A 23,515-nucleotide genomic window follows, 5' to 3' on the forward strand; every position below is an offset into this window, starting at 1 on the left:
ATTGTCCTGGAAGTAAATTTCCTTAGGTTGGCAGCTCTGCGTATCTCATAGCGTTGATTATTTTCCATTTAGATGCACCAGCAGGGTATTCTGAAGACAGATGACCTGATCACGCGCTTCTTCCGCCTTTGCACTGAGATGTGTGTGGAAATCAGTTACCGCGCACAGGCTGAACAGCAGCACAACCCAGCAGCCAGCGCAGCAATCATCAGAGCAAAGTGCTACCACAATCTGGATGCCTTTGTTCGACTCATAGCTCTGCTCGTCAAACACTCTGGAGAAGCCTCCAACACAGTGACCAAAATCAACCTCCTCAACAAGGTACAACATTTACATAAGCAGTGAGGTTTATGAGTTCCCCACACATCAAAATAGTAATGCATTACACTTTAAGCGCTTTTTCAATTAGCTCAAAGAACTTTACAATGGTCCACACCATTAATTTAATGGTCACAATGACACAATAAAAGCTCATTTGATATCAGGAAAATTAAAAGTAGCAAAACATGCAAAATTTGAAATTAAGGTACAATGTATGAAAGTTGAACTTTTTGAATGGAATAATAGAAATATACGTTTTTTTGTTTTTTTTTAACTTTTTTGTTCGTTTGGAAAAGGTCCGTTGCCGAAAACCTACTCTACAACTTCATATTTGCATTCTCCCAATAGGTGCTGGGAATCGTTGTTGGGGTGTTGATCCAGGACCATGATGTCCGTCACATAGAATTTCAGCAGCTGCCCTACCATCGCATTTTCATCATGCTACTGTTGGAGCTCAATGCTCCTGAGCATGTTCTCGAGACCATCAATTTCCAGACTCTCACCGCTTTCTGGTATGACACGAGTCTACAGCTGCCCGAGTTGAAGCTCTCCTCTATTCAAGATTTTTGACGAGACTGACCTTTTTGTTTTTTAGCAACACTTTTCACATACTGAGACCCACCAAAGCGCCTGGTTTTGTGTACGCTTGGCTTGAACTGATCTCCCATCGCATCTTCATCGCCCGCATGCTAGCGCACACGCCACAGCAGAAGGTTTTCCCACTGCGTTTTCTCAAAGTAGATGTATGTAGAGTTTGTCATGTTATTTTATTTTAAATGTATTGTCTTTCAGGGTTGGCCAATGTATGCACAGCTGCTCATTGATCTGTTTAAGTACCTGGCACCTTTCTTGCGGAATGTAGAGCTCAACAAACCTATGCAAATCCTCTACAAGGTACGTTTTGTGTGCCTCCCATTGTTCGCCTTAGTCTGTCCAACTACAGTGGTATCTTTACTCTCATTAGTGAGCCACTAAGTTTTTTGCTACGTCCTTTATCTTTGTTTGTGTGTGTGTGTTGCAACCCAAACTTTGTGGTACAAGCGAGCTTTCAATATGGCACCACTGGATTGACCTAGGGGGGTAAACATTTAGCTATTACGGTCCAGGTCCTGTAATGCCCTGGAATGAGGGTGATAAGAGTCGCAATGACCGATACGCTTATCAGGCTTTTATAGAACCAGTCATTTAAAGGACCTGCTGTCAGCCTCAACTTTCAACCAGATGTTCAAACTGAACCACTGGGTCAACCACACCTCAGCTTGTGATGTGACTAACTAATAGGTAACCCCCATTAAAGACACAAAAAGGCCAAGTGTTCTGGTTTGGCCATACAGTACTATGTTACGGGCAGTTGGGTGTCATGCGCTTGTCCTTTATAAGTATTGTTGTGTGTGATTGACTGACACAATCAACCCATCGCAGAAACATTTGTTGTTGTCATTGCATTTTCCTCAGTTTCCAAAAAACTATCGATGAGCCAGTCTGTTTACAATGCGAGTAACTATTGTGGCTAACGCGCTGCAGCTCTCAAAGTCACTAACCATCGTTTCCATGGTGGTGAATAAGCTGCAATGTTGACAGGTATTGTTTTCACGAGAGGAGGATGAGTGGTAATTAACAGACTGCTAAGCTGTGCAAAACCGGCACGATGCTATCGCTATATGTAGTCATGAAACATTGGAATAAGTGATTGGTAAGTAACCGACTACGAACAGCAAATTGTGTATGTCTAAAAAGAAAATATAATTCACGGCCACACACAGTACAGTCTGAAAACCGGAAATAAATTACTATTGTATCATTTGTGACCAAAAAGCAGGCGCCTCTAAAAAGTATCAATATGGACATCCCAAGCCGTACGTCTAAGTGAAATGAAAAAGACGCTGTGTGGACGTGTGACACCCGCGGTCTACCTCGATTCCATTGGCTATTTGCACAACTCATTAAGAAGGAGACAAAACAGATAGCGCACTCTGCAGCTGAAAGATAGTGTACTTCTACATAGGTCTGGAAGGACCTCTCATTGAACAGCGTTGTCGAGAACATCAGACAGGTTGTTGGCACTTGTGATGCATTCAAATGACTTCACGTAGGAGTTGAACAAGTGGGAATTGTGGCAAAAAAATCGAGTGTTGTTTGAAGATGAGCTGAGTAGATGACCACATGACCTATATCACAGACTACATAGTTGCATTATGGCCCAACATGTTAAACTAATAAAATTAAAAATGTTTAAATGCATCGTGAAAATAAAGCATCCTGCAGATTAAGAACTGGTAGTATTCTGTTAGCATAAATCTCCCGTGGCGATGATTTACAAAAAAAAAAAATATATATATATATATATATATATATATATATATATATATATATATAGTATTGTGTATAATTTATTCTGTGGAGATGTTTAATTATGTGCATGTCTGTGTGTTTATGACCAGTTTTTCTTTACATTCCCTAATGTTTTATACAATATCGTGTTTCTTAAATCCAGCTAACAAAAACAATTGTTGATTTTGGTATGGATTGAACAGATTAAATATATTTCAATAGGGAACACTTCATATACATGTTAACTGAGTTATGATCTTAGTCACTGAAGGAATTAAAATTCATGTCATTCTACTATCCTTGTTTTTGGAATTTTATTTTCATAATTTGTTCTGTTACCTTGTTTTAGGGCACACTCAGAGTACTGCTGGTCCTGTTGCATGACTTCCCAGAGTTCTTATGTGATTACCATTATGGGTTCTGTGATGTAATCCCACCCAACTGCATTCAGCTACGTAACCTCATCCTGAGTGCCTTTCCACGCAACATGAGGCTCCCTGACCCTTTCACACCCAATCTCAAGGTAGAAAGCATTCACGCGTGCGCACACAGACCACACACACTTGCACACAGAGAGGACAGAGACAAACCAATGAGAGACACACAAGGGGCTGTGCAGACCCTGTGACTTTGCTACTAATGTTTAGTAGTCACTAATCTCTTGTAGTGTGCCCCAACAAACGTCAAAGTACGCAAAATTAACTTCATCAGTGATACTAATTTAAATTGTCTCATTTTTAAAGGTGCAGCTTTGGTAATTGAGGAAAAATTGGTTAAAAAAAAAAGGGGGGGGTTTGCTGAAGCAGTACTGAGCAGTTTTTCAGTCCACAGTGTGATGGAAGTTTTTACTTCTATGGTTTTAGTTTGAAAGTTGACAAATAACTACAGGATTTTCACACCATTGACTTGGTGTTCCAAGCCAAATGTTGTTGGCTCTGGTTTGTGAATGAAGACTTACCTAGTTGCATACGCCTTTGCTGCCGTCTGTTTTGAACCTTGAACCTCTTACACTCTGAAACATATTGTCGAACTAGGATAGGATGGATCTGGGTTGATTTTTATTAGACTTTACACTGACCCGATCGGCTTGATCAGTATCAGCCGATAATTAGAATTTATGCTGATCATCTTTTTCATTCAAGGAGCCGATCAGTAACGTCATGGATCAGTTGCGCAAAAGACATTTACTCCTCATCGCCATCGTGTATTTTATATTTAATTCCAAAAGCGACTTTATTTTTGCCTTGTTGCGTGTCCTTTGACAAAGTAGTATATCAGTCAATAGTCAAAAAAACACTGGCAGTGTGGAAAAGACACCACGCCATGCCTGGCTCAGACTACAATAGCGAATTGGTCTTTCAGGTATGCACTATTACATACCAAAATATAATTTTGTGTTGCGATGTCACTGCATCCCTTCTTTACGATCTTTGGGCTTTATCTTGGCAACAAAAAAAAATAAAATAACTGGATACAGTTACCAAAGCAACCGCAGCAGATTACAGATCTCACCAAAGTGCCACTTTATCCTTTGATTTATCTATACTGACAAAATGTTGACTCATTGAGTCTTCAGATTATCGACGAGACCATCACATTGTCAGAATTTGTCCAACGGTTAGCACACATATAGTCCCTTTCAGAACTCTTAGAATGGAAAGGTCAATTCCCTTGTTTTTGTTATACTGTGAAGCTCAGAATTCCATCCACTATTTCAGAATATTAAAGCTATGATTTCGTGGTATTAAATCTAGAGTTGAACAAATCAGGACAGAGAACCTTTTGTTTGAAGACACTCACTTTTCAAGGGGACTGTACATAGCGAGAGACGTGTCCAGAAATGCATATTCTCATGCAGTTAGACACACATGCACAAATGTGCACACACTCGCATATGGAGACTTGCACACAATCGGAGTGATGTATAATTTTTCCCTGGTTCAGTTAAGTGGTTTGTTGTTCAAACTTGTTTGTATTTTCTGAATGTTTGCACGTGTAGGTGGACATGCTGAGTGAGATCAACATCGCTCCTCGCATCCTCACCAATTTCACAGCTGTCATGCCTTCCCAGTTCAAGAAGGATCTGGACTCCTATCTGAAAACACGTTCGCCGGTTACTTTCCTCTCAGAGCTGCGCAGCAATCTACAAGTAAACGCTATTTAATTTCGATGCGAAGTGTACGCTATTGGAAATCTAAATGGTTTGTGTCTTGTCAGGTTTCGAATGAGCCAGGAAACCGCTACAACATCCAGTTGATCAACGCCTTAGTGTTGTATGTGGGAACTCAAGCCATCGCGCACATCCACAACAAGGGTAGCACGCCCTCCATGAGCACCATCACCCACTCTGCACACATGGACATCTTCCAGAACCTGGCTGTGGACCTAGACACGGAGGGTAACTTAGCGAGATACACACACACACACACACACACACACAGATGACTGGGTGACTGATGACTGATGACTGATAAAAAGGACACTGAACATGTGTGTTTCATTTTCAGGGCGTTACCTGTTCTTGAACGCTATCGCCAATCAACTGCGCTACCCGAACAGCCACACGCATTATTTCAGCTGCACCATGCTTTATCTGTTTGCTGAGGCAAACACTGAGGCCATCCAGGAGCAGATCACCAGGTTTGTCTTTGTTTCTGTGTCTGTGAGTGTTTGAGCACGATAATCACGATTTATTACATTTCAAAGGGGAAAATTGATTTATCAGACGAAATTGTTCCGAGTTTGGTGATTGAGTGATTTAAATTCAGAGTGGAGGCACCACTCCATCTGTCATTTTCTCAAGGTTTTCTATCATTGGAGCTGTGATGATGGCAAAAAGGGTGACGTGATATCGTCATCCAGTTTGCGTTTCGGCTCGGATTAACGCCTCCTCTATCATAGGGTCCTGTTGGAGAGATTGATCGTGAACCGGCCTCACCCGTGGGGTCTCCTCATCACCTTCATTGAGCTGATCAAGAATCCGGCCTTCAAGTTCTGGAGCCATGACTTTGTGCACTGTGCCCCTGAGATTGAAAAGTAGGATGAGTTCACTTGTAGTAGCGCTATCTATCTATCTATCTATCTATCTATCTATCTATCTATCTATCTATCTATCTATCTATCTATCTATCTATCTATCTATCTATCTATCTATCTATCTATCTATCTATCTATCTATCTATCTATCTATCTATCTATCTATCTATCTATCTATCTATCTATCTATCTATCTATCTATCTATCTATCTATCTATCTATCTATCTATCTATTTTTTTTTTTACAAAGTACAATCGTTCTATGAAGTTATTTTTATTTTCTTGCTCAAATTATGGCGGTGCTGGTGTCATTCTGATCATTTGTGCTCCCCACTAGCTCAAAGCTTTTGAAGTATTTAATTTCATTGTACGGTGACCAGAGGCATTACCATGCCATTTAAGAAATGTAGGACCATTCTCATGGGCCCCACTCTTGTTTACGTTAGCGCCTCCAACCAGACATCCCTCGAGGAGACCAGGAGAACAAGAGTCGAGCTAGAAATGTTTTCAAAAATTACATTTTTTTTTTCTTCAGTTAGCGCAGTTAAAGATGACATCTTGTCATTGTCACCAATCAACTACTTCTTCTTGTCCTTTCGGCTTGTCCTGTTAGGTCGCCACAGCGTGTCATCTTTTTCCATCGAAGCCTACCTCATGCATCTTCCTCTCTAACACCAACTAACCTCATGTCTTCCCTCACCACATCCATAAACCTTTCCTTTGGTCTTCCTCTCACTCTTTTGCCTGGCAGCTCCATCCTCAGCACCCCTTCTACCAATATAATCACTCTCTCGCCTCTGAACGTGTCCAAACCATGGAAGTCTGCTCTCTCTAACCTTGTCTCCCAAACATCCAACTTTGGCTGTCCGTCTAATGAGCTCGTTTCTAATCCTCTCCAACCTGCTCACTCCGAGCGAGAGCGTCAACATCTTCATTTATGCTACCTCAAGTTCTGCTTCCTGTTATTTCTTCAGTGCCACCGTCTCTAATCCGTACATCATTGCCGGCCTCACCGCTGTTGTATAAACTTTGCCCTTCATCCTAGCGGAGACTCTTCTGTCACATAACACACCAGACACCCTCCACCAGCTGTTCAAACCTTCTTCGACCTGTTTCTTCACTTCCTTACCACACTCACCATTTCTCTGGATTGTTGACCCCAAGTATTTGAAGTCGATTGTCATCAACTCTCATAGCTAAATTATCACTCTTGTACTTTGTTTCAAATGAGATTAAAACCAAATGCGATCAACACTGTTCTGTCTTCACAACTATTCAAGATGCATAGAAAAACACAAGTGGTCTTCTCTTGCAAAATGGCCACCTCTCACAGCGCATATTTGAAGTGACTTCGAAGCATGTATAATGTTATAGGTTATTACGTTGAATGCAAAAAAATTCTCTATCAAAACATTGTAATTTCCTTTTTGTGGCCAAGTTCATTTGACAAAATAACAGCACTTAGTTATAAATGGGTGGTTGATTATGTGTAGTAACCATGAGCCAGTGTAAGTCATTTTAGTATTCAGTACTGCCCAAATAGAACAGGCACGCTCCATTTAAACTAAATAATCAAAGAATGACAAAAGTACAACTGTTTGGTTGTATTTGCAATCTAGGTGATATTTTCCCATTTTCATACTTCACCGAAGAACCGTGAGATACAAAGGATACAGCAGTAGTCCCTTGATTTTTAGCTAGCCTCAAAAATTGCCTCAATCCTCTCACCTTAATATGAATTTCTGACAATTGTATATGGCGGTGTGAGGCAACTTCAAGCTTGCTTTCGAAGCATTAAGTAGCTTGGAATTTACAATTACAAAAGAAATTAAATCCATCCATTGTCCGATACTGATACTTTCATTAAGAGATAAAATTGGAAGTATTGAAACATTTTGTTTTTTTAATATCTTTGGAGGTCAAAACAAGTAACAACCCTGCAAATGCAAGTCTGAGTGATTTGTGAGAATAAATCCAGCTCCAGGACGGTAACAAGGTTTTTTTTTTTTTTAATGCTTGTTTACTTCCAAGCAGCAGTGAAAATATCCTCCTGTCCTTGGCAGGTTGTTCCAGTCGGTGGCTCAGTGCTGCATGGGCCAGAAGCAGGCCCAGCAGGTGATGGAAGGAACCGGCGCCAGCTAGCCTGGCTCGCACTCAGCTTGTAGCCCTTGAGAGAGAGAGACGACGCTCGCACACACACACAAACACAAACACCTCCTCCTTCACTGTTAGCAGCACTGGATAAACTGGCAACCACAGTCTTTAAGAAATGTGGATTTATGAACTATTGCTCCAGGTTCTGAAGATTTATATTTTCTTTTGTTGATCTCTTTTGGAGCCGAGTCTCGAAGGAAATAATGGATGTGAGAAATGCTGTTTAAATACTGTTTTCATGCTTTGATGTAAATAATGGGGGGGGAGTCTTAAGTGAAGCGTGGGGAATGAACAAAATTGTACACTGACATGTAAAGGAAAAAAAAAACATCTGAGCATATTTTCGCTCTACCAAAGTTTTTGGTTTGCTTCCCTCAATTTTTTTTTGCTCCTCACTTGGTTTGCTCTCAGAAGTTGAAAGCTAAAAATGATTGAAGATAAACTTTTTTTTTTTTCCTTATTCCTTCTCCTCCTGTGTCCTTCAATGGACTCGAAGATGTAGTCTAGTCTGGGGGGGGGGGTCGTGTTTGTGGTGTCAGGCGATGGTTTACTGATGGGTGGTGTCGAGACATCTCTCTCCCAGGCACTTGTAAAATTGTTCAAAGTGAAAATGATTGACCTTGTATCTTGACAATTTGTACAAAGATTCAAATTGAAGAACAGAAGGACCAATACAGCCCATTTTGTAACATTTTGAATGTTTTGTAAATGTATTGGTCCATGTGTATTTTGTAGTCCTTTCTAGTTTGCCTTTAGTTCTTGCTACTTAATTGCAGTCTGCGTACATACAATTAATAAAGCATTCAAACTGCAAATTATGATTGCAGTGCCTCTTTATTAGTCATAGATTTCAGGTATAAATGCAAGTGTTCCCCGGCTACATAATGGATCATTGTCTGCACTGCAGCTGTGTTGGTTATAATTTACAAATGGTGAAATCATGTGTGTATGTCTATGGATATATGTGACAATTAACACATTGAGCAGGTTAAGAAGCACTTCACACAATGAAAACTGAACCCAAGTGAACATGTGCAGCAGGGGGTGCCCAGACTATTTTACCCCAAGATCTACTTTTCAAGCAGCCAGCCTCTTGCGAGCTGCTGACGACAGGAGTGGAGGGGTGGAGGGATGATGATAATGCTCTCAAACCGTTTTATGGTAATTGTTGCCTCCTATATTTAAAGGTTTTTCGTGCACTCTATTGTCTGTGTTTTCATGCTGGATCAGGCTGTGCCAAGGTGGAATTTCAAAATGACCCACCATCTCATCCTGCACTTTCTACTTTGGCTTCAGACCAGACTTTTCCCACTCAGAAAAGAGAAAATCTCATCCAGTTTAACCACTTTTTTTCTTCCATTATTCACATACTCTGACAGTCATAGCATCTTAAAACAACAGCATTTCTTTTTTTTTTTTTTTGTTTTTTACTTTTGCCATTATTGAGAGTAAACATAAGCAGCATGTCTAGCTCGTCTTTGCTCTACGTTGCCCAGACTGTGTTGCGAACTAAAGCAGAGGTGGTGGACGCTGTCATTATAAAACACATTGATGGGCTGCGTAAGTACTGTAACATTTGTAATTGAGTGCACGTATTTTAAGAGCAGGGTACAGGGGGAATCTAACTAGGAAATAGAATGTGGCGGAGCAGCGATTGTAGTTAGCGAAAGATCCATGTGCTGCCTAAACTTTTTTTTACAGTACGTATGTGAATTGTGCTAATGGATGTAACAACCATTCCATCCCTCACTCATTGCAAAATGCCACAAACTGAATAGCTGAATGTTATACTTTCAATTTGCATTGGACTTTTTTTGCGCGTGGAACGCAGAATATCTGCGAAGAGACTGCATCACTGGTGCACAATTGCGCACGCGCGCAGTTTAGAGGGAATGTTGGCTGACTTTTTTTTTTTTAAGCACGCCGTCCCACAATCATCCAAGACTGCCTCGTGATCGACGTATTGAGCACCCCTGATGTACGGTGACGGGCAAAGAAATTCTTTCACTTAAACTTCCAACAGAATCCAAGAAGTGTGTCCTGGCTGACTAAATTGAGATTGAATCCGTTGAGGTTTCAGAGGTTAGACAGGAAACAGGGCTGAGGTGGCGTGAACAATGCACAACAGGTAGTCCCATGATGACGGCAACAACAACCTACGAGTCCACTCCAAAGACCACTGCTCACAGATAACACGTGCAGAGGTGCAGTGGCGCTGCTGCCGCTCATCTCTAGAAGCAGGGAGCACCAACCACCAGGAGAGGAGAGACAAAAGAGAAGCAGTTGAGAAACACTACTATGTGGGTGGACACCTAACAAGTACACTGAGACAGGGTTGAGCATAGTGAAGGGAAGATCAAAGGCAAAGCACAGATCCATGATTCTCTGGTCTGATGAGTCCATGATAGAACCTTTTTGGTCTTTATTCTAGGTGGTATGTGTGGCGAAAACCAGGCACTATTCATGACCTGTACGACGGAGTCCCAAGAGTGAAGCACGGTGGTGGCAGTATCATGCTGCGGGGGTGCTTTTCAGCGGCAGGGACTGGATAACTGGTTGCAAGATGAATGCAGCCAAGTTCAGGGATATCCTGGATGAAAAGATTCTCCAGAATTCTCAGGACCTCTGGCTGGGCCTGTCCCTGCGTTGGTTTTCTCTGGGTGCTCCGATTTCCTCCCAGATCCCCAAAACACCCATTAAATGAGGACTCTTGATTTGCCCACGGGTGTGAATGTGAGTGCAAATTGTTGTTTCTGTGCCCTGTGATTGGCTGGCAACCAGTTCAAGCTGTACTCTGCCTTTTTGGCTTAAGATTGTTGGGATCGGCTACAGCACACTTGTGACCCTCCTGAGGATAAAGATGAATGCTTTCCATACCCACTGTACATACTGCTGGCTAATCCCACGACTTAACAGGCGAATTTAAACACAATTAAGTATATGTACATTGCGATGAAATTGTTATTAATGGATGTGAAGAAAAAGTTCCAGGTTCATGTCTTTGTGAGCACCATGACTTTATCCAGGATGCTTTTCTGTCCATACCGGACCTCCAGCGCCCTCCTTTCCCTGCTGCTCAGTGTCTTTAGCGACGCCTGGTCCTCCATCAGGGCCCGGTCTCGGTCCACGTCGGGGTAGCCCCTCACGGTCAGACGCGCCGCTTCGTGGAGGAGCCGCTTCCACTTGCTGTTTAATCCCGCGAGCCCGTCGTTGGAGAACCCTCGCGAAATCTCCCCCTCGTCCTCGTCGTCTTCCTCCCATCCGTCTTCGTTGCATTTGAACTCCAAGAATTCCTCCCTGGACATGCAGAGCACCTGAAAACACCCGGATCACACCTCAATGCGTACTCAAGCATTGGTTTGGAATTCATCTCACCCTGTCATAAATGTAGCTTGTATATCACCTTGAGCGTGGCGTGTAGCTCCGTGTCGGTGAGGCAGCCGTGTTTGCCAAAGACAAACGCTCCTTTTTCCCGGAGCACCTCCCACATCTCCCCCAACAGCGGCTGATCCCCATCCGGCTCTGTAAAGCGAAAAAATTATTCTCCAATGCGTCTGCTCCTCCCCGGCGTCGGGCTTCATTGTAGTGTACTACCACATTGGTCTGAGTACCCTTGGAATGATAATAACGAGATGAACCTCTTGTGGCCGCCTTGTGCAGGTTGGCAACGGCGATGTCAGCGGTGTCGTCCGTGTTGTCGCCGTGCGGTTGGGTGAAGCCGTACATGTGCAGCAGTTGCCAGTTGGCCATCTGCCCGTAGGTGTTGAACACTTCCTCTCCTTTTTTGATGGGTCGCACGCAGACCATCTTCAAAGTCTCCTGAAGGGGACAAAAGACAGAAAAGAGCAGCAGAGTGGCGTTCATTTTTGTTGGATGCCCAAATTATCTTCAGCTAATGTAAATTGCTTCTGACAAGGCGCAACGCCTTTCAATATTGGACAAAAAGCAGAATGCAGACATTATATTAAAACACCTGGGAGCTGTTGTAACCTGTGAAAAAAAAATGTACAGTATATCGAATCTCATTCACTGCCAGCCCCCCCACTTAAAATGGATACCATATTTGACGTCTATAGCCGTCAATGGCAGTGAACAAGAAACCAAAGTGCGTCTTTACTGCTGTGAACTCCAGATTGGCATTGTGCTTGGACACGTGGTTGAGCATGTCAGCCATGGGGACCATCATAGGTGGAGTGGGGGCCTCCTCCGTCTCATCATCTTCACCATCATCATCATCATCATTCTCTTCTTGTGGCTCTTGGAAACTACACAAGGAGGGAATACAGCGGTCTCTTGATTTCAATTCGTTGTTCCAAACGGGACCAAGCTCGTAACTTGGTTCCAGCCAGTCAAACACGCCACATTGTTAAAAAAAAAAAATGAAATTAATGAATGTTCCTTGAGACGCAAATAAGCCCTTTTCCGAGATATGAGCCATTGTTTAGTTATTTGGTGCTTTGACTTGCGAGCAAAGATTTTAAGACGTGTGCGCGGTGGCAGGGTGATGTAATCGGTAAATCGGGGATGCTCAATGTGTCGATGTGCCACCTCAGCTGAAGCCGCGATCGGCGGCGATAAAAGGCGGATCAGGCGGTGATGTGGTTTGGCCGTGATCCGCATATCATCTAAATATGCCGAGGGTAATATTGCCCCGGTTACTTCACTTGCTTGTGAGATGTTCTCTTTGAAAAGAGTTTCCATGTCTGAAGGGGCGTGTCCCACTGTGGGGGCAACAGCGTGTTTTCAATGGCGAATGTCCGGGGTGACCTCACAGGCAATATGGCAGGCAGGCAATATGGCGACCATTTGAATGTCAAATGAGACTTCCGCAACTTTGTGCATGGATGACGCGCTCTCCGCTCATATTTTTTTTTTTGTATAGACATTGAAGTGAATAATGTTATATGTATTTTTCATTACAATATCTATTTTAGAATGTTTATAGGATGACACTTGACCTTTATGTCTGTTTTGATGAGTTTGAATGCGTTTGTCTTTGGGTTGGATAAAACTTAAAAAGATGCTTTTAAATTAGTCACTTCATATATAGATATATATATATATTTTTTTTTTTGCACCTATTGTGGTTAGGTCTGGACCGTATCCCCTGCGATAAATGGGGGTTCACTGTATACATTAACAGAAGATGAAGAAAGAGTAGAATTCTATTCTAAAAGAAGCATAAAAACATTTCCTGGGTGTTTGACCGACCTGTAGGCCATGACAAAAGCCACCAGCTGCGTGTACAAGTCCAGTGTGTGCATGCAGGGGTTCCAGATGTCAGGATGCTTGGCAATGAAGGGCAGGACCACGTCTCGGTATTCTCTCTGGATGTTAGCCAGGTCTTTGTCCACCGCCTCTGGGATACCGGTTCCCCTCAGCAGTTTGTCTCGCTCCTCTTTGGACCTGCATGGACCACCAACAATGTCGAGTTCTGGCCACCAGGTGGTGCTGTTTGAATCATAACAAGCCCTTCACTTGCCACATCACCAAGTTTGGGGTTTGACTTGAAGTCACACACATCATGAATGTGGCTCGTTGGTCTAGGGGTATGATTCTCGCTTAGGGTGCGAGAGGTCCCGGGTTCAAATCCCGGACGAGCCCTCCTTTTGACCTCGTGCTTTAAGTCGATCTATCTCAGAAGCAGGTCAACAAGGTACTCTGTCCAACCACTGAATTTATGAATGTCTTCATCGCGTTCAGTATCTTGTGTGTTATGTTTTCATTTCCTCACCAGAACATGGGATGGTCCAACAACTTGAAGTCGGTCCATAATGACAGGTATGCTTTCCAGTGGGAGTGCGCTGTCGTGTATTCGTACAGCAAAGCCAGCAGGAGGGGGACCCAGCCTGATGTGCTCGCCAAGGAGATTTTCTCTGAGGGGGGGAAACAGGGTTTAAAAAATGGGGAGGCCGGACTGAGCAGGGCAATCTTATTACAGGGAACCCCCTTTAATCAGCGGGAATATCTTCCTGACCGACCCCTAAATACATCTAAAACTGACACACTTTTTAAAGACATCGTATTTGAAAAAATTATTTAACTGCATTCATATTCCTACCTGTTGAGCATGCTTTGTGGCACTAATGATGAATATAGCAATGAAAGCGCATATCTTGTGTCAATTATTTCTCCTTTGTTTTATTATTTGTTACTTATGCTATTTTGTTTGTTGTGGTGTGATCATCTTAGTTTCAATATGACACCAATCTATAACCAGTGTGATCGGTTGTACTTTATTGAAGTACAGTACTCACACAGAAACCTTTAGAGATTTTAGAACTCGGTGTAGATGTAAGATGTGACATCTGATAACGCGCTCTGTCCATTTTGGAGAAAAACATTTTTAAATGCACTCTCGGTGGCATGGAGGATCAGCTGGTAAAGCGTTGGCCTCACAGTTCTGAGGAGCAGGGTTCAATCCCTGCCTCGCCTGTGTGGAGTTTGCGTGTTCTCCCCGTGCCTGCGTGGGTTTTCTTCAGGCAGTCTGTTTCCTCCCACATTCCAAAAACATGCAAAATTAATTGGACACTCTAAATTGCCCCTAGGTGTGATTGTGAGTGCGGCTATATGTCTTGATGTGCGCTGCGATTGGGTGGCACCCAGTTCAGGGCGTACCCCGCCTCCTGCCCGTTGACAGCTGGGGTGGGCTCCAGCACCCCCCGTGACCCTTGTGAGGATAAGCGGAAAAGAAAATGGATGGATGGGTGGAAGTGCACCCTATGCTCACGAAAACATGGTAAGCACTAAAATAAATCAGGATTCACTGTGTTGTAAATACCCTTTTTAAAAAAAAAAGTGCTACAGCAGAGATGTGTACAATGAACCGCAGTATAACGTCGTATTTACCTCGCTCCAGCAGCGCCGAGACGTGCGTCGTCCCCTGGTGAAGAAGAGCTGATCTGGGGATGGTAAACAACACCTCGCCTTCCTCAATGTTATCCTGAGCTAACATCCCATAGTCAGCCACCGTGCCTTCTTTGCTTAATCGTACCTGCGTGGGCAATTGACATGATCCAATAGCGATTCGCAACTTTTACGCCACGCAAGATCACTGACACACAGGCGTGGTGCGGGAAATGACCCCGTGTCACTTCATTGGTCTGAAAAAATTATTTATTTCCGACAAACGATGTATATCTTTGTTCAACTATGCATACCAGTGATGGCTGTACCCCCCCCCCATTGGATAGGTTTCCGATGACGTCACCACAGCCCCAGGATTCCCTTTTTCTACGACGTCATAACTCTTAGACCAATCGGATAAATTAATGATAGTAAAAAATCATCACGGTCCACCTATCACCTGTGTTCTCCGACCTCTATGACACACAAGATGGCGGCAGTTGTAAGGCATGACGGGTAATTCGAAATCCATCTATTGCAGATGGCACTTAATTCACCCTTGTATCCACTTTTCCAGTTATTTCAATTTTGGTGGTGTACCGTGGCCATTTTTATAACCTAAACTATAATTTGGCTCAATAAACGTTGGGAAAGAGCGATTCAAGACATAAGAGGGCAGTTTGCCCCGGAGACCAGCGTACCTTTGTGCTGAGCTCTAGACCGACGCTGTCGCACCACCGGAGGAAGTTCTGAAGGGGAGCGTCGTTGTCTACCTGCACAGTTGGAGGAGGAAAATGGGGCACACAAATCACCGCTTTAAACCCTTAAACATACATTTGGAGCTGACTTAAAAGAAAATGAGACAGAAAGGAATAAATCGATGGCTACATACAGCTATTGATCTATCAATTGGTCAATATATTGATAAGATTCTCTCTTAAAGAGCAGAATTCTCAGTTTCATTAATTACAGCAAGTTGTACAGGTCCTGAAGGTACGAAGCAGTCCAAGACCATCACACGACCACCACCATGTTTGACTGTTGGTATAATATATATATATATATATATATATATATATATATATATATATATATATATATATATATATATAATGCAGCCCTATGGGGGGCACAAACCAGTGCAATCTGTAGGCCGGTCCCAAGCCCGGATAAATGCAGAGGGTTGCGTCAGGAAGGGCATCCGGCGTAAAAACTGTGCCAAACAAATATGAGCGTTCATCTAAAGAATCCCATACCGGATCGGTCGTGGCCCGGGTTAACAACGCCCGCCCCCGGCACTGCTAACCTGCAGGGCGTCGGTGGAAATTCAGCTACTGTGGGTCGAAGACAAAGAAGAGGAGGAAACCGGATCCAGCGTCAGAAGAAAAAGAGGAATGCACAGAGCCTACAACTGAGTGTAGGGACTTTGAATGTTGGGACTATGACAGGAAAAGCTCAGGAGTTGGTTGACATGATGATTAGGAGAAAGGTTGATATTCTGTGCATCCAAGAGAGCAGGTGGAAAGGTAGTAAGGCTAGAAGTTTGGGAGCAGGTTTAAATTATTCTACCACGGAGTAGATGGGAAGAGAAATGGAGTAGGGGTTATTTTAAAGGAAGAGCTGGCTAAGAATGTCTTGGAGGTAAAAAGAGTATCAGATCGAGTGATGAGACTAAAATTTGAAATTGAGGGTGTTATGTATAATGTGGTTAGCGGCTATGCACCACAGGTAGGATGTGACCTAGAGTTGAAAGAGAAATTCTGGAAGGAACTAGATGAAGTAGTTCTGAGCATCCCAGACAGCGAGAGAGTTGTGATTGGTGCAGATTGTAATGGACATATTGGTAAAGGAAACAGGGGCGATGAAGAAGTGATGGGTAAGTACGGCATCCAGGAAAGGAACTTTGAAGGGCAGATGGTGGTGGACTTTGCAAAAAGGATGGAGATGGCTGTAGTGAACACTTATTTCCAGAAGAGGGAGGAGCATATAGTGACCTACAAGAGCGGAGGTAGAACCACGCAGGTAGATTATATTTTGTGCAGACGATGTAATCTGAAGGAGGTTACTGACTGTAAAGTAGTGGTAGGGGAGAGTGTAGCTCGACAGCATAGGATGGTAGTATGTAGGATGATTCTTTTTGGTGGGTAGGAAGATTAAGAAGACAAAGTTAGAGCAGAGAACCATGTGGTGGAAGCTGAGAAAGGAAGAATGTTGTGCGGCCTTCCGGAAAGAGGTGAGACAGGCTCTCGATGGACAACCGAAGCTCCCGGAAGACTGGACGACGACAGCCAAGGTGATCAGAGAGACAGGCAGGAGAGTACTTGGTGTGTCATCTGGTAGGAAAGGGGAGAAGGAGACTTGGTGGTGGAACCCCAAAATACAGGGAGTCATACAAGGAAAGAGATTAGCGAAGAAGAAGTGGGATACTGAGAGGACTGAGGAGAGGCGAAAGGAGTACATCGAGCTGCGACGTAGGGCAAAGGTAGAGGTGGCAAAGGCTAAACAAGAGGCATATGAAGACATGTACACCAGGTTGGACACGAAAGAAGGAGAAAAGGATCTCTACAGGTTGGCCAGACAGAGGGATAGAGATGGGAAGGATGTGCAGAGGTCAGGGTGATTAAGGATAGAGATGGAATTTGTTGACTGGTGCCGGTAGTGTGCTAAATAGATGGAAAGAATACTTTGAGAAGTTGATGAATGAAGAAAATGAGAGAGAAGGAAGAGTTGAAGAGGCAAGAGTGAAGGACCAGGAAGTGGAAATGATTACTAAGGGGGAAGTCAGAAAGGCATTACAAAGGATGAAAAATGGGAAGGCAGTTGGTCCTGATGACATACCGGTAGAGGTATGGAAGCAATTTGGAGAGATGGCTGTGGAGTTTTTGACCAACTTATTCAACAGAATACTAGCGGGTGAAAAGATGCCTGAAGAATGGAGGAAAAGTGTTCTAGTTCCCATTTTTAAGAACAAAGGGGATGTTCAGAGCTGTGGGAACTATAGAGGAATAAAGTTGATGAGCCACACAATGAAGTTATGGGAAAGAGTAGTGGAGGCTAGACTCAGGACAGAAGTAAGTATCTGCGAACAACAGTATGGTTTCATGCCTAGAAAGAGTACCACAGATGCATTATTTGCCTTGAGGATGCTCGTGGAAAAGTACAGAGAAGGTCAGACGGAGCTACATTGTGTCTTTGTGGATCTAGAGAAAGCCTATGACAGAGTACCAAGAGAGGAACTGTGGTACTGCATGCGTAAGTCTGGTGTGGCAGAGAAGTATGTTAAAATAGTACAGGACATGTATGATGGCAGCAGAACAATGGTGAGGTGTGCCTTAGGTGTGACAGAGGAATTTATGGTGGAGGTGGGACTACATCAGGGATCAGCTCTGAGCCCCTTCCTATTTGCAGTGGTAATGGATAGGCTGACAGATGAGGTTAGACTGGAATCCCCTTGGACCATGATGTTCGCAGATGATATTGTCATATGCAGTGAAAGCAGGGAGCATGCAGAGGAACAATTGGAAAGATGGAGACATGCACTGGAAAGGAGAGGAATGAAGATTAGCAGAAGTAAAACAGAATATATGTGCGTGAATGAGAAAAGTAGAGGGGGAAGAGTGAGGCTACAGGGAGAAGAGATAGCGAGGGTGGACGACTTCAAATACTTGGGGTCAACAATACAGAGCAATGGAGAGTGTGGTCAGGAAGTGAAGAAACGGGTCCAAGCAGGTTGGAACAGCTGGCGAAAGGTGTCTGGTGTGTTATGTGACAGAAGAGTGTCTGCTAGGATGAAGGGCAAAGTTTACAAAACAGTGGTGAGGCCATGATGTACGGATTAGAGACGGTGGCACTGAAGAAACAACAGGAAGCTGAACTGGAGGTGGCAGAAATGAAGATGTTGAGGTTCTCGCTCGGAATGACCAGGTTGGATAGGATTAGAAATGAGCTCATTAGAGGGACAGCCAAAGCTGGATGTTTTGGAGACAAGATTCGAGAGAGCAGACTTCGATGGTTTGGACATGTTCAGAGGCGTGAGAGTGAGTATATTGGTAGGAGGATGCTGAGGATGGAGCTCCCAGGCAAAAGAGCGAGAGGAAGACCAAAGAGAAGGTTTATGGATGTGGTGAGGGAAGACATGAGGGCAGTTGGGGTTAGAGAGGAAGATGCAGGAGATAGGCTAAGATGGCAAAAGATGACATGCTGTGGCGACCCCTAACGGGACAAGCCGAAAGGAAAAGAAGAAGAATAATATATATATATTTTTTTTTTTTAATTTTTTTTTTTTAATTGCTGCGATACATTTACGGCATCTCTCCAGTCTAGGATGCCATTTTGTCGACTTTGTGTTGATAAAGTTTTGTGGACTAAAAGTCAAGCCCCCCCTTCCCCCATATCCGCGTGTTACCCACCCACATGAAAGCTTTATGAAAACACACACACGATGTGGGAGCTAGCTTCCGACGTGGTTGGCTAAATAAAAGGTAAAATGGTGTCCGGGTGGATTATTATTATTATTATTTAAAATATATTGCCTGGTATATATGGCGTAATAGACGAAGAATGATAATGCTAGTTAATAAGCTATTATGGCCATAGCACGTGTCATCTACATTCATTCGTGGCACCGCCACATTGCATTTTCTGAAACGAACTTCAGCAGACGAAAGCAAACCTTAGGTCTCTTGGCTTCTGATGACATTTTTTGGCAGTTGTAATGAACCCTCTTAAGCGGATTTTAAACGGTTTCCCGGTCCACGATGAGTAACCCAAGCGTGTCACAGTAAAAATAGACCCGGAATCTGGACTAGCAGGCAGCCCGCGAGCACACAGCAGCACGATGTCGTCCACCCGAAAGAAAGTTGAGACAAGCTCAGTGGTTAGAGCACTAGTTTGGTAAACCAGGGGTTGTGGGTTCGTATCCCACTCCCTGAGAAGGGTTGCGTCAGGAAGGGCATCCGGCGTAAAAATAGTGCCAAACATATATGTGGGTTCATCTGAGATGACACGCTGTGGCGACCCCAAAAAGGGACAAGCTGACGAGAAACTACTGCTAAATGACAAAAATGTTTGTTGTTAAAGGTTGTAACGTTGAGAAAGCGTCAAAATTTGATGAATGTGTTCTAACACGACCCTCAATGAAGTCTCGCAGGCTAACTCGAGTACCTAAGACCAATGAAACCGGTATTATGTATTGAATTTTATTCTTTTTGTCATGATAACTGCTAGCAACGTGGCTCGTTGGTCTCGGGGTATGACTCTCGCTTTGGGTGCGAGAGGTCCCTGGGTAAAGTCCCGGACGAGCCCAGCTTTTCTTCAATTTTATTATAATATTGTCCATATTCACATTTCACTGCCCAGTTCCTCGATGAACAAAAAATGCCCTCCAAAGTGGCAGCATTGGAAATCTCTGTTCCTCAAATGTAATGTTTACTTTAGACCTTACAGGGGGCGCTGTTTCACATGTTTATGCACTTGCCACATCACCGAGATTGCGGGGTCAGATCTGGAATTATACTGTACATGAAAATAACAGCCATATGTGCAAACACGTGGCTCGTTGGTCTAGGGGTATGATTCTCGCTTAGGGTGCGAGAGGTCCCGGGTTCAAATCCCGGACGAGCCCTGCTTTTGACCAGGTGCTTGAAATCGATCTCTCAGAAGGAGCTAATCTGTCATTCACTGACCGACCCCTGAAACATCTAAAACTGTTACATAGAAACCAAACGCAGACACACTTTTTAAAGACATCACATTTCACTGCCCAGTTCCTCGAGCAACAATAAATGCACTCCAAACTGTCAGCAATCTCTGTCCCTCAAATGTAATGGTTACATTCGACCTCACAGGGTCGCTGTTTCACAGGTTCATGCACTTGTCACATCACAGAGATTGCAGGGTCATATCTTTGGTTATACTGTACATGAAAAGAACAGCCAGATGTGAAAAATGTGGCTCGTTGGTCTAGGGGTATGATTCTCGCTTAGGGTGCGAGAGGTCCCGGGTTCAAATCCCGGACGAGCCCTGCTTTTGACCAGGTGCTTGAAATCGATCTCTTAGAAGGAGCTAATCTGTCATTCTAAAACTCTTACATGGAAACCGAACGCAGACACACTTTTTAAAGACATCACATTTCACTGCCCAGTTCCTCGAGGAACAATATATGCACTCCAAAGTGTCAGCATCGGAAATTTCTGTTCCTCTAATGTAATGTTTACTTTTGACCTAACAGAGGGCGCTGTTTCACATGTTCATACGCCTGCCACATCACCAAGATTGCAGGGTCAAATCTCACTTTATACTGTACATGAAAATAACATCCAGATGTGCACACATGTGGCTCGTTGGTCTAGGGGTATGATTCTCGCTTAGGGTGCGAGAGGTCCCGGGTTCAAATCCCGGACGAGCCCGTTTTTTTGTTCATGTTGGAGAGGAATACACATTTGAAGTGAGACTGATGGTTAGCGGTGGTGTTGGGCCCCTATGACCTCCTCTGGGCGCCTCAGTGGGGCCACTCTGGGTCCTCTCAGGTGTGCTCCTTAGCCCGATCCCAGTCCTTGGGTGGGGGGTCGTCAGCCCCGACAAGTGCTGGCACAGCAGTTCCGGGGCACTTCTCAAGCTCGTTGTACATGTGAGATGGTGTCAATTCACTTCCATCTATCTGCAGATACTCAGTTCTGGGACTCATCACCATTAATAACAACAATTATGCAAACCTCGGGGGTACCCCCTCACTCGGACTGTTTCTGTAGATGTTTGGAATTTACATGGCCACTCTCACCACACCTGAGTTGTGCATCGGCTCCATCACCTCTGTCCTACATGCCCCCCCCCCCCCGTCCTTGTCCAATTCAATCCTGTCCTACATCCTTCCATCACAGGGGTAGCACTATGGCCCCATACAGTATGCAAATTTAATATGTTAATATATTACGCTTATCATAATTTACTTTACCCATCATCCTTACAGATAGTGTCTTCGATTTTGTTGTCTTCTCTTCCAAGATTACTTTTGCTTTTGCAGTCTCTACACTTTAAAACTTTCTTCTGACAGAAATCTTCTGTAAAAATCCACCAGAAGACAAAGAAACACAGTGGAATCTTACAAACACCACTCAGAATAAAAGTTCCAGTTTAAAAGCAATACAGAGCCTCGTTTCTGCTTGAGCTAAACAGGTGTAAAAGACCAAAAAGAAAAAACAGTGATAAGGTTTAAATTCATTCAAATTACATCCACAATCACATTGGATTCTTTTTTATTCAATTATTCAATTTATTCAATTTCCCATGTTCTCAATCTAGTTTGATATATAAAGTGGAACTGTTTGGATTTCCCTGCAAACCCGGAGGTTTTACAGTGAAACCCACAAGAAGCGCCTTTGAAAGAATAAAAAAAAAAACAAAAAAACGTTTTTTTAACCAATATTTTTGACAAAGACGTGAATTATTGTAAAAGTTTGAATTGACAATTAAGTATTTGCAGATAATCCATTATGATTGCTTAACCGTCGTTAGATTTCCATTTATTTTTAAACACAAGGAATTACAGTGAAACACAATGACCCCCACCTAAGTGAAGCCAATAATATAGGATTTGTATCGCTCTATTTCTCTACAGATTAAATTCCAATATTAACAACTTAAATTTGATTTGAAAATGTGTTTTTTATCCTTTCTCAGAGAGGACTTTCCCCAATGGCGGAAACTGTTCAGTACGGAAGGCTTTAATGTAACACAATGTTGGAGGCATGCTGCAGCTACTTCCGGTAGCAACGCTAAAAAAGTAAAAGAAAGGTTTAATGTAAATATTTAAAACATAATTTAAAAGACTTATCGTCAGAATGGAAGTGCTCGGAGGAGAGTTTTGCAACATGTCCCAACAGGAACTGGCGGCTCCTGTCAAGACTGTCGAGGTAAGTCGAACTGGCCGACATACTGACACTGGGAGTTCATGTCAAATTTCAAGGGATAAGTCACGTGCAGCTGTTGTCTGAACATCAAAGTCCGAAATCATTTTGTTTTGGGAAAGTGAAGTCCAGTTGTAGGTTCTCGCAAACTAAGCCAAATTCCGTGATAAATCAACTCTCATGCAAGTCATCATGTAGTCTTGTCAGTAGTCACACCGGTCTTCCTCATGAGTCCCGAGAGAATGAGGTCAAATAGTGACCTTTATTAGCCACTGTGAATTTATGCGCAACGGCGAAAGATAACGCTCATGATCATGATGTCTTTTGATATCTACGTGTATATAAAAATTCCTTTTAAGCTCTAAACATCATCACTCTCCAAAACAAGTTAGCCAGCTCACCTGTGAAGCCAGCAAAATGGAGTTTAAACTTTAGGATTTTCTTGAATCCCCTACCCCTGAAGCAGCCAGTGACTTGCACAAATCTGATGTTTTGCAAATTGCCAGTCATTTCAAACTTGATGCCAAACCTGCTTTGAAGAAATTCCAAATTTTGGAAATTGTTCTGAATCATTTTGTAGATGAGGACATTTTTGAACCTGATGTTTTGGCCTTGGTAAAAGAGCAGGAGCCTTCGGATGTTTTTGAATTAAATAAACTGGAATTACAAATTCAGATTGAAAGAGAGAGACTAAAACATGAACTACAATTTAGGGAATTAGAGGAGAAAAAATAGAAATTGAGGCTCAAAACGAGATTGAAATTAAAAAACTAGAAAGTTCCTCTGCTTCCTCAGTATGTTCTTCACACTTTGATATCACAAGGCATGTCGAACTGGTTCCTCCTTTCAATGAGAAAGGGTCAAATATGCATCCTTTCTCTAGAGCAGAGTTCTGACTATGATTTTGTCAAAAAGACCGTTCT

At 43.1% G+C, this 23,515-nt stretch overlaps 3 protein-coding genes and 4 non-coding genes across 18 annotated transcripts in view; 6 read left to right on the plus strand and 1 right to left on the minus strand.

The window, feature by feature from the left end:
• Positions 1-8,657, plus strand: part of cnot1 (CCR4-NOT transcription complex, subunit 1) — a 38,464-nt gene extending 29,807 nt beyond the window's left edge. For all 6 annotated transcript variants that reach the window (XM_061823477.1, XM_061823479.1, XM_061823480.1 and 3 more), the window contains exons 40-49: positions 73-321; positions 670-833; positions 917-1,034; positions 1,114-1,215; positions 3,002-3,175; positions 4,652-4,801; positions 4,870-5,050; positions 5,160-5,292; positions 5,554-5,688; positions 7,752-8,657. In XM_061823477.1, the coding sequence (XP_061679461.1) occupies positions 73-321; positions 670-833; positions 917-1,034; positions 1,114-1,215; positions 3,002-3,175; positions 4,652-4,801; positions 4,870-5,050; positions 5,160-5,292; positions 5,554-5,688; positions 7,752-7,830 (1,485 nt within the window). In that variant the 3' untranslated portion in view covers positions 7,831-8,657. The remainder of the gene's footprint in view (positions 1-72; positions 322-669; positions 834-916; positions 1,035-1,113; positions 1,216-3,001; positions 3,176-4,651; positions 4,802-4,869; positions 5,051-5,159; positions 5,293-5,553; positions 5,689-7,751) is intronic.
• An 18-nt stretch (positions 8,658-8,675) lies between these two features.
• setd6 (SET domain containing 6, protein lysine methyltransferase) lies at positions 8,676-21,770 on the minus strand. 3 transcript variants are annotated; one of them, XM_061823489.1, is made up of 9 exons: positions 21,654-21,770; positions 15,390-15,461; positions 14,692-14,836; positions 13,577-13,718; positions 13,054-13,248; positions 11,960-12,107; positions 11,454-11,661; positions 11,246-11,364; positions 8,676-11,156 (listed from the first exon to the last, which is right to left on the minus strand). In XM_061823489.1, the coding sequence occupies exons 3-9, from the start codon at positions 14,795-14,797 to the stop codon at positions 10,836-10,838; spliced, it is 1,239 nt and encodes a 412-aa protein (XP_061679473.1). In that variant the 5' UTR covers positions 14,798-14,836; positions 15,390-15,461; positions 21,654-21,770; the 3' UTR covers positions 8,676-10,835. The 3 variants fall into 3 exon arrangements, with proteins under 3 accessions (XP_061679473.1, XP_061679472.1, XP_061679470.1); XM_061823488.1 differs by lacking the exon at positions 21,654-21,770 and adding an exon at positions 19,361-21,576 and having other exon boundaries at positions 8,686-11,156; positions 11,481-11,661; XM_061823486.1 differs by lacking the exon at positions 21,654-21,770 and adding an exon at positions 19,361-21,589 and having other exon boundaries at positions 8,735-11,156.
• trnap-agg (transfer RNA proline (anticodon AGG)) lies at positions 13,375-13,446 on the plus strand. The gene has a single exon. It is a non-coding gene; the product is annotated as a tRNA-Pro (tRNA).
• Positions 20,240-20,311, plus strand: trnap-agg (transfer RNA proline (anticodon AGG)). Its single transcript has one exon. It is a non-coding gene; the product is annotated as a tRNA-Pro (tRNA).
• trnap-agg (transfer RNA proline (anticodon AGG)) lies at positions 20,639-20,710 on the plus strand. The gene has a single exon. It is a non-coding gene; the product is annotated as a tRNA-Pro (tRNA).
• On the plus strand, positions 21,024-21,095 carry trnap-agg (transfer RNA proline (anticodon AGG)). Its single transcript has one exon. It is a non-coding gene; the product is annotated as a tRNA-Pro (tRNA).
• Positions 21,771-22,461: 691 nt separating the features above from the next.
• Positions 22,462-23,515, plus strand: part of polr3b (polymerase (RNA) III (DNA directed) polypeptide B) — a 41,567-nt gene continuing 40,513 nt past the window's right edge. For all 5 annotated transcript variants that reach the window (XR_009795504.1, XR_009795502.1, XR_009795503.1 and 2 more), the window contains exon 1: positions 22,462-22,598. Coding sequence is in view for 2 of the 5 variants with exons in the window: in XM_061823484.1 (XP_061679468.1) it covers positions 22,527-22,598 (72 nt within the window). In the remaining 3 variants the exon portion in view is untranslated. The remainder of the gene's footprint in view (positions 22,599-23,515) is intronic.

Source organism: Syngnathoides biaculeatus, chromosome 6 (assembly GCF_019802595.1).
Source record: "Syngnathoides biaculeatus isolate LvHL_M chromosome 6, ASM1980259v1, whole genome shotgun sequence".
NCBI lineage: Eukaryota > Metazoa > Chordata > Actinopteri > Syngnathiformes > Syngnathidae > Syngnathoides > Syngnathoides biaculeatus.